This window comes from Haliotis cracherodii, unplaced genomic scaffold, assembly GCF_022045235.1.
Source record: "Haliotis cracherodii isolate W230 unplaced genomic scaffold, xgHalCrac1.p SCAF_5, whole genome shotgun sequence".
NCBI lineage: Eukaryota > Metazoa > Mollusca > Gastropoda > Lepetellida > Haliotidae > Haliotis > Haliotis cracherodii.
Window position 1 is genome coordinate 16,111,939 of NW_027266308.1, and position 10,240 is coordinate 16,122,178.

The 10,240-nt window shown below is 38.4% G+C and overlaps 4 protein-coding genes across 4 annotated transcripts; all 4 read right to left on the bottom strand.

Annotated features, from left to right (window-relative positions):
• Positions 1 to 487: 487 nt before the first annotated feature.
• On the bottom strand, positions 488 to 1,300 carry LOC139443555 (serine-aspartate repeat-containing protein F-like). The gene has a single exon (XM_071224532.1). The coding sequence runs from the start codon at positions 1,298 to 1,300 to the stop codon at positions 488 to 490; it is 813 nt and encodes a 270-aa protein (XP_071080633.1).
• A 13-nt stretch (positions 1,301 to 1,313) lies between these two features.
• LOC139443556 (putative surface protein SACOL0050) lies at positions 1,314 to 1,910 on the bottom strand. Its single transcript, XM_071224533.1, has one exon. The coding sequence runs from the start codon at positions 1,908 to 1,910 to the stop codon at positions 1,314 to 1,316; it is 597 nt and encodes a 198-aa protein (XP_071080634.1).
• A 543-nt stretch (positions 1,911 to 2,453) lies between these two features.
• LOC139443557 (serine-aspartate repeat-containing protein F-like) lies at positions 2,454 to 3,158 on the bottom strand. Its single transcript, XM_071224534.1, has one exon. The coding sequence runs from the start codon at positions 3,156 to 3,158 to the stop codon at positions 2,454 to 2,456; it is 705 nt and encodes a 234-aa protein (XP_071080635.1).
• Positions 3,159 to 3,387: 229 nt separating this feature from the next.
• Positions 3,388 to 3,984, bottom strand: LOC139443559 (putative surface protein SACOL0050). Its single transcript, XM_071224535.1, has one exon. It carries the CDS (start codon positions 3,982 to 3,984, stop codon positions 3,388 to 3,390), a length of 597 nt encoding a protein of 198 aa, XP_071080636.1.
• Between the last annotated feature and the right edge of the window lie 6,256 nt (positions 3,985 to 10,240).

A 10,240-nucleotide genomic window follows, 5' to 3' on the forward strand; every position in this document is an offset into this window, starting at 1 on the left:
TTCATATCCAATAGTTATATCTACAAGAAGCAGAGTCCTAACAACAATTGGGATATTGTAGGAAACAATTTTGCAAGGTCATAAATAAAACCATAAAGGATAACATGCAAAAACATCAATTACAAGACCATTGGCAAAAAGGCATTTGATTCAGCTAACAGATCATTACTTCAATAAAAGCTATTAGCAAATACAATTTCAGGAAATGTGTTAAAAATTAAGTAATCAAATTCCTTTAAATCCAACACTGGAGTAAGACAAGGGTGCCTTTTGTCTCTTAATATATACCCCAATGATCCCCAACATTATTTCAAAGCCTGTATCAGTCCCCATTTCAGCTTCATTGTCAAAGTCTGTATCAGTCCTCATTTCAGCTTCATTGTCAAAGTTTGTTTCAGTCCTCATTTTAACTTCATTGTCAAGTCTGTATCAGTCCTCATTTCAACTTCACTGTCATTCTGTATCAGTCCTCATTTCAACTTCATTGTCAGTCTGTATCAGTCTTCATTTCAACTTCATTGTCAAAGTCTGTATTGGTCCTCATTTTAACTTCATTGTCAAAGTCTGTATTGGTCCTCATTTTAACTTCATTGTCAAAGTCTGTATCCGTCCTCATTTCAACTTCATTATCAAAGTCTGTATCAGTCCTCATTTCAGCTTCATTGTCAAAGTCTGTATCAGTCCTCATTTCAACTTCATTGTCAAAGTCTGTATCTGTCCTCATTTCAGCTTCATTATCAATGTCTGTATCAGTCCTTATTTCAGCTTCATTGTCAAAGTCTGTATGAGTCCTCATTTCAACTTCATTGTCAAAGTCTGTATCAGTCCTCATTTCAACTTCATTGTCAAAGTCTGTATGAGTCCTCATTTCAACTTCATTGTCAAAGTCTGTATCAGTCCTCATTTCAGCTTCATTGTGAAAGTCTGTATCAGTCCTCATTTCAGCTTCATTGTCAAAGTCTGTATCAGTCCTCATTTCAGCTTCATTGTCCAAGCCTGTATCAGTCCTCATTTCAACTTCATTGTCAAAGTCTGTATCAGTCCTCATTTCAACTTCATTGTCAAAGTCTGTATCAGTCCTCATTTCAACTTCATTGTCAAAGTCTGTATCAGTCCTCATTTCAACTTCATTGTCAAAGTCTGTATCAGTCCTCATTTCAACTTCATTGTCAAAGTCTGTATCAGTCCTCATTTCAACTTCATTGTCAAAGTCTGTATCAGTCCTCATTTCAGCTTCATTGTCAAAGTCTGTATCAGTCCTCATTTCAGCTTCATTGTCAAAGTCTGTATCAGTCCTCATTTTAACTTCATTGTCATTCTGTATCAGTTCTCATTTCAACTTCATTGTCAATGTCTGTATCAGTCCTCATTTCAGCTTCATTATCAAAGTCTGTATCAGTCCTCATTTCAGCTTCATTGTCAAAGTCTGTATCAGTCCTCATTTCAACTTCATTTTCAAAGTCTGTATCTGTCCTCATTTCAGCTTCATTATCAATGACTGTATCAGTCCTCATTTCAGCTTCATTGTCAAAGTCTGTATCAGTCCTCATTTCAACTTCATTGTCCAAGCCTGTATCAGTCCTCATTTCAACTTCATTGTCAAAGCCTGTATCAGTCCTCATTTCAGCTTCATTGTCAAAGTCTGTATCAGTCCTCATTTCAACTTCATTGTCAAAGTCTGTATCAGTCCTCATTTCAACTTCATTGTCAAAGTCTGTATCAGTCCTCATTTTAACTTCATTGTCAAAGTCTGTATCAGTCCTCATTTCAACTTCATTGTCAAAGTCTGTATCGGTCCTCATTTCAACTTCATTGTCAAAGCCTGTATCAGTCCTCATTTCAGCTTCATTGTCAAAGCCTGTATCAGTCCTCATTTCAGCTTCATTATTAATGTCTGTATCAGTCCTCATTTTAGCTTCATTGTCAGTCTGTATCAGTCCTCATTTCAACTTCATTGTCAAAGTCTGTATCAGTCCTCATTTCAGCTTCATTATTAATGTCTGTATCAGTCCTCATTTCAGCTTCATTGTCAGTCTGTATCAGTCCTCATTTCAGCTTCATTGTCAAAGTCTATATCAGTCCTCATTTCAACTTCATTGTCAAAGTCTGTATCAGTCCTCATTTCAACTTCATTGTCCAAGCCTGTATCAGTCCTCATTTCAACTTCATTGTCAGTCTGTATCAGTCCTCATTTCAACTTCATTGTCAAAGTCTGTATCAGTCCTCATTTTAACTTCATTGTCAAAGTCTGTATCAGTCCTCATTTTAACTTCATTGTCAGTCTGTATCAGTCCTCATTTCAACTTCATTGTCAAAGTCTGTATCAGTCCTCATTTCAACTTCAATGTCAAAGTCTGTATCAGTCCTCATTTTTGCATCAACTTCATTGTCTTCTTGTCCTGCTTCATCTTCAACGTCTATCTGTGGTTCAGTTCTTGATTTGTTCTCTTTGTCTATCTGTACTTCATTATCGACCACAGCATCACTACGGTCTGTTCTTCAGTTCTTATTTCAGCTTCATTTTCTATTTGTATTTTAGTTCTCATTTCAGCTTCACTTTCTATTTGTATTTTAGTTCTCATTTCAGCTTCACTTTCTATTTGTATTTTAGTCCTCATTTCAGCTTCATTTTCAAAGTCTGTATCTGTCCTCATTTCAACTTCATTGTCAAAGTCTGTATCAGTCCTCATTTCAACTTCATTGTCAAAGTCTGTATCAGTCCTCATTTCAACTTCATTGTCAAAGTCTGTATCAGTCCTCATTTCAACTTCATTGTCAAAGTCTGTATCTGTCCTCATTTCAGCTTCATTATCAATGTCTGTATCAGTCCTTATTTCAGCTTCATTGTCAAAGTCTGTATGAGTCCTCATTTCAACTTCATTGTCAAAGTCTGTATGAGTCCTCATTTCAACTTCATTGTCAAAGTCTGTATGAGTCCTCATTTCAACTTCATTGTCAAAGTCTGTATCAGTCCTCATTTCAGCTTCATTGTGAAAGTCTGTATCAGTCCTCATTTCAGCTTCATTGTCAAAGTCTGTATCAGTCCTCATTTCAGCTTCATTGTCCAAGCCTGTATCAGTCCTCATTTCAGCTTCATTGTCAAAGTCTGTATCAGTCCTCATTTCAACTTCATTGTCAAAGTCTGTATCAGTCCTCATTTCAACTTCATTGTCAAAGTCTGTATCAGTCCTCATTTCAACTTCATTGTCAAAGTCTGTATCAGTCCTCATTTCAACTTCATTGTCAAAGTCTGTATCAGTCCTCATTTCAACTTCATTGTCAAAGTCTGTATCAGTCCTCATTTCAGCTTCATTGTCAAAGTCTGTATCAGTCCTCATTTCAGCTTCATTGTCAAAGTCTGTATCAGTCCTCATTTTAACTTCATTGTCATTCTGTATCAGTCCTCATTTCAACTTCATTGTCAATGTCTGTATCAGTCCTCATTTCAGCTTCATTATCAAAGTCTGTATCAGTCCTCATTTCAGCTTCATTGTCAAAGTCTGTATCAGTCCTCATTTCAACTTCATTTTCAAAGTCTGTATCTGTCCTCATTTCAGCTTCATTATCAATGACTGTATCAGTCCTCATTTCAGCTTCATTGTCAAAGTCTGTATCAGTCCTCATTTCAACTTCATTGTCCAAGCCTGTATCAGTCCTCATTTCAACTTCATTGTCAAAGCCTGTATCAGTCCTCATTTCAGCTTCATTGTCAAAGTCTGTATCAGTCCTCATTTCAACTTCATTGTCAAAGTCTGTATCAGTCCTCATTTCAACTTCATTGTCAAAGTCTGTATCAGTCCTCATTTTAACTTCATTGTCAAAGTCTGTATCAGTCCTCATTTCAACTTCATTGTCAAAGTCTGTATCGGTCCTCATTTCAACTTCATTGTCAAAGCCTGTATCAGTCCTCATTTCAGCTTCATTGTCAAAGCCTGTATCAGTCCTCATTTCAGCTTCATTATTAATGTCTGTATCAGTCCTCATTTTAGCTTCATTGTCAGTCTGTATCAGTCCTCATTTCAACTTCATTGTCAAAGTCTGTATCAGTCCTCATTTCAGCTTCATTATTAATGTCTGTATCAGTCCTCATTTCAGCTTCATTGTCAGTCTGTATCAGTCCTCATTTCAGCTTCATTGTCAAAGTCTATATCAGTCCTCATTTCAACTTCATTGTCAAAGTCTGTATCAGTCCTCATTTCAACTTCATTGTCCAAGCCTGTATCAGTCCTCATTTCAACTTCATTGTCAGTCTGTATCAGTCCTCATTTCAACTTCATTGTCAAAGTCTGTATCAGTCCTCATTTTAACTTCATTTTTAAAGTCTGTATCAGTCCTCATTTTAACTTCATTGTCAGTCTGTATCAGTCCTCATTTCAACTTCATTGTCAAAGTCTGTATCAGTCCTCATTTCAACTTCATTGTCAAAGCCTGTATCAGTCCTCATTTCAACTTCAATGTCAAAGTCTGTATCAGTCCTCATTTTTGCATCAACTTCATTGTCTTCTTGTCCTGCTTCATCTTCAACGTCTATCTGTGGTTCAGTTCTTGATTTGTTCTCTTTGTCTATCTGTACTTCATTATCGACCACAGCATCACTACCGTCTGTTCTTCAGTTCTTATTTCAGCTTCATTTTCTATTTGTATTTTAGTTCTCATTTCAGCTTCACTTTCTATTTGTATTTTAGTTCTCATTTCAGCTTCAATTTCTATTTGTATTTTAGTTCTCATTTCAGCTTCACTTTCTATTTGTATTTTAGTTCTCATTTCAGCTTCAATTTCTATTTGCATTTTAGTTCTCATTTCAACTTAATTGTCTAACTGTACTTCTATGCCAATTCTCTCAATACTTATTTCCACGTCATCTCTGTTTTGCATGGGTCTCTGTCTTTTCACTCTTCTTTCACGTTTGTGTTCCATCACTCTTTTAGTATTTTGTGCAACTTCTTTGTCGCTCTGTTTTTGTGAACTGTACTGTCGTAGACATGCATATTCTTCAGGGGTTTACGGATACCAACAAACATATGTCTTTTCACCCCTTTCTCCTTTCCTCTGCTGTTACACTGTTCATCTTCTTTTCTTGCTTTATTTGTTCCTTTCTTGGAATTTTTCAGCTTCTTTAGCATCGTCAAAACCTTTTTCCTACTACATTGTCTCCCCACCTTGAAAGGCTTACAACAGTTTCCTTCTAACTGTCGCTTTGCCTAAAAGTGTGGTCATCATAATGAAGTGAACTTTCTGATTCAGTTCCTGTGTCATTGAAAGGTTTATAGTGAAAGTTTAACAAGCTGCTTCCCACTGGACATCACACTCGACACACAATTCTACAGCAACGATGAAAGTGAATGCATTATGAATGCATAAGTAGTTAGTGTCCATTTCTCACTTAAGCCATGAAACATCCACTTTCGGAACATAAGTTATGATCATAGTCCATATCTTCAGTGCATACATCTTCAGACAAATTACCATCGCAGTTGGTACTCTCTGTCACATGAGTGGCATGTAACCCTCTGAGTACCATCATTGTCAACTAAGACAGTGTTTTCACTCATTAATGGAGCGATGTCCAATTTCATAGAATATTTGGCATCTCTTTCACATTCAAAATATGTGCAGGGTATGTCTGTCGTAGTCACGTCCTGGTAGTGTCGTCCATCTTAATTGGAATGTGTTCATATATAGTTGCAAATAAATTTTACCTTTTACCTAAATTTCAAAAACGTATATGTCTTAATGAAAGCATCAAAATTTATAATATCAAAACCTCGTATTATTTATAAAGTCATTTACAACCAAACTTGTGGTGGTCAACAAGGTATACACATACAGTAACAGTTACATCTACTCAGTGAATAGTTTAGTTGGACAAATCAGTATTGTGTGAAAATTATATCATGTCATTTTATCAGGGTGACAACTCCTTTGACTGAAAGTACTGTAAACAGTGTCTTGTTTTAGAATCATAGTACTATGACGGTAAACACTATTATATAACAATTGTGCACACATATCTTACGAAATAATACATTCCTCTTACGTATTCTCTTATCGACAGTTGATCACATCTTGCGGGGGATGTTTTTGCCACCAATCATACCAGCCAATCGAATACGAGGTAATGAACTGTTTTATGTAACGCTGTTTTTTAACAGGTCTAAAGGAACGAAACATTTTGAGAACATGGCCAAACATAGGGTTCATCTCACGGCTACAAAAACGCATTTTGGGCAAACTGAATATACGTGGTTTTGCAATAGAAGCGACGATATAGGGGTTACATGTGTACATGTATCACTGTGTATGTTTTGTACTTGTAACACAAACGTTGGTACAGCTGTTAGTCTGTGTACTAAGATGAGACGTGCCATTTGGAGAGGACATTGTCTGTTTGCCATGGGCTCGTGACTGCTCATGAGCTGTTGAAGGTGTTATTACAAGATTCTCTACGGATCTATTTGGGTTGGTGGTCGAATAAGACCAACCCTTCAAAACATGTGTCGATTATGTAAACCAGATAGGATCGAGAGGATTGAGAAAAAATAATATTTCAAATATTTAATTTTTCATATGGTGTATTGTGAAGTGTGACAGGAATTGTAATATTTTTAAGCATTTTGTGGACATAAAACCACACACTGTTAGGAGTACAGTTACAGCTATTTGTATTCATCATGGCTATATCTCATTTACAGTTCATTGAGCGTGTAGCACTTGTCTGGAACAGCCAGACAAACAAGTCGTATACTTATTTTTATAGGAAGTTTTAACATCAGGACAATTTACTTTCCTCATTCCTGGGGTTTTTGGTCAGCGGATGCGTAATAACGCGCCTTACGCGCCCATCAATATTGATAAATGCGCTGAGTTGTTCTTTTATGGAAGTTAATACTTGCCACGTGACAAACATTTTATAACCCTGTCACCAATCGCGAGGGGCACGTGCTGAAGGCTCAGGGTACATGTAACGTCAATGGCCGACACAACATCTCACACTTGTAATGCGTCAACTTTTTTAATGTCTTTTTGAATACGGTTATAAAAACGATTATATTATCTATGATTGAAATAGGTCAGAGAATGCGGATACCCCGGTGTAACAGTGTTGAAATAATGAGATTCAAAGGAACGGGGTAGTCACTGTCATAGTTATGGTGACCAACAAATGCCAGTGCTTAATTACCTCCCATCAGCATATGGAATATCTGGTCCCCTGTGATGTAAGGCGCCGTTTACACAGTACCGTGGGGGAGGACAGAGTCACTGAAGTGGATTTAGGCTGCTAGGAACTACATTTCAATTTTAAATGGGACGTGGGTGGGTGAGTACTTTGGTGGAACATTCCACGGTCTATAACCTGTTTCACGTTCTTCGCCCCTCCCTCATGAAGCGGACACATGATATGACTGAATTACTGTTCCCGGTGACGTCACACTAAACTCACGCACTCACTCCAAGGTCTCGCCAAGATTCGATAACTCGATAATTTACAGGCATAATCAATATTGTGAGTAAAACAATGCATACTTAATACTGGGAGTAAAACAATGCTGTTTCGTGTGCAATGTGAGTGTGACGTAACACAAACATGACATTTTAAGTTGGAGTGGGTATGGTTTTACCCTGCTTTGCGCAACAGTCCAGCCAGACTTCACCTGTTAAACCACATAGGGGTTTGAACCGGGGCATTTTGTGCGACAAGTGAATGCTTTAACCACTATCCCACCTCCTTAATAGCCAAGTTTTATTTTCCATCATATTTACACCTAATCAACGCATTGAAAATTTACTGGTCACCGACCAGTTATCGCCATTTTGTTCATGGTATTTTTTTAATATTCCGTGTACAAAGTTTATTGTGCCAATAACATTGATTTGTGTGATTTGTGCGTACTTCTGTTCGTGGAGAAAGCTTTGGTAGATTTCTGTTATAACGCGACGATTGGGAATCAAAACAGTGGAAATAGAAGTTTCCCGTCCACCACTGTTCAAGTTATCGACATCTTCTAAACAGCACGTGCCACGCAATCACGCATATCGCTTCATTTACACATATTACATTTTCTATTTTCTCTGGTATCGCACTCAATTTTTATATTCATTTCAGTTAATAAGAAATGCTTTTATCAATTTGTCGTCTGCAAACTGACGTAAAGCAATATTCCCCAAATTTGATTTACACATGCTTATCCTCAACACTATGTACTATGGAATTTTTTGAAAACTAGCTCAAATATTTTGGGGGACAGTAAGCTATGAAAGAACTGAATGTGCGTCGCTGCGTTGTTGGATTTTTTTTTCAAGTGACATCACCCGCGTGTCTTTGAAAAGGAGATTACATGGAATGTTTTTTCATGGGAATGGAGAAATGTCACGTTTATGAATGAGAACGTTCCAACAGTAATTGTCCGGAAGGTGAGGTTTTCGGATTTACGGGGTTCGGTCTGAGAGCTGTCACTGTATAGTTCTGCGATCACATAATAAATCGCCTCCGTGAAGAATTGGTCTTCAGCAGCCCAAGCTTGTGTAAGAGACGACAAATAGGATCGGGAGGCTAGGCTTGGTTATTGTATGTCATCGTGTCCCAATTGCGTATATCGATGGTAATGATATCAATCACTGGGTTGTCTAGTCCAGATTCGCCGTTATATAGCTGGAATATTGCTGAGTGCGGCCTTAAGCAACAAACAAACAAACGAATAACAAATTGTAATCCGACAGACATAAAACATCACTAGGGCGCAGTGTGAAAGGACGAAACCGACTGTCGGCTTCGTGTATCGACCTTCCTTCTATATCGTGACACGTGCAAATAATCACAACGTGCCCTTTGTCTGCGTTAATTCAGTCTCAATGTCATTTTCACAAAGCTGTGACGTAATCAGTCACGGACCTCGCATAAGGCTGCCGATCGACCTTCAATTCTCTGCGCAGGTTGTTGTCAGAAGCTTTCGCTGTGGGTTCACGACAGATTTGTAAACACAAACAAGGTTAAACTGTTTGTTGAACAGGAAGAGAATGACGTCGACTGTATAAGTGACATCAGCGCTTTGAATGTGTATTTCCTTGTTAATTGTACTCGATGTTTTCTATAAATAATTCTTTAATTGGAAGGCGTCCAATATGTACTTTCAACACTTGGTATCTGAACCCGCTATAGGTGGCTATCGAGCACGTGTAAGCTATAACGTTCTGCTGATAGCGTTGAGCCTACAAACAAACAAATCATCTTTACCTTTTGGTTGGGAATCTAACGAGAAAATATTTGTTTCAGGATTTGATAAGGATGAAGCGTGTGCTGCTAACGTAAACATTGGTCATTTGTGCACAAACAAACTAATTAGGTTGAGAGGCAAATCTTTGCACCATGAACCTGTAATACGTAGGATGTCATCAAGCATAATCGTGGCTAACATACGTGCTGTTCACATATCCAACATAAACACATGTCTCTTGTGCATAAACAAATGTGACTTATAGGACTGATGTGCTCTTTGACAAACGAACGACATCCGGGATCTCCAGATCTTCCGAGATAAATGCGGATACAATTGGAACATTAATTACTTTGAATAAACAGGAATCGAGATAATGATTTCATACTCCACACACCCTACATACTCCACACACCCCATACACCCTACATACTCCACACAACCTACATACTCCACACACCCCATACACCCTACATACTCCACACAACCTACATACTCCACACACACCCTACATACTCCACACACCCTACATACTCCACACACCCTACATACTCCACACATCCTACATACTCCACACACCAAACATACTCCACACACCCTACATACTCCACACAACCTACATACTGCACACATCCTTCACACGCCCTACATACTCCACACACACCCTACATACTCCACACACCCTACATACTCCACACACCCTACATACTCCACACACCCTACACGCTCCATACACACCCAACAAACTCCACACACCCTACATACTCCACACACCCTACATACTCCACACACCCTTCACACACCCTACATACTCCACACACACCCTACATACTCCACACACACCCTACATATTCCACACACCCTACATACTCCCAACACACCCTACATACTCCACACACCCTACACGCTCCATACACACCCTACATACTCCACACAACCTACATACTCCACACATCCTACATACTCCACACACCCTACACGCTCCATACACACCCTACATACTCCACACACACACCCTACACACTCCA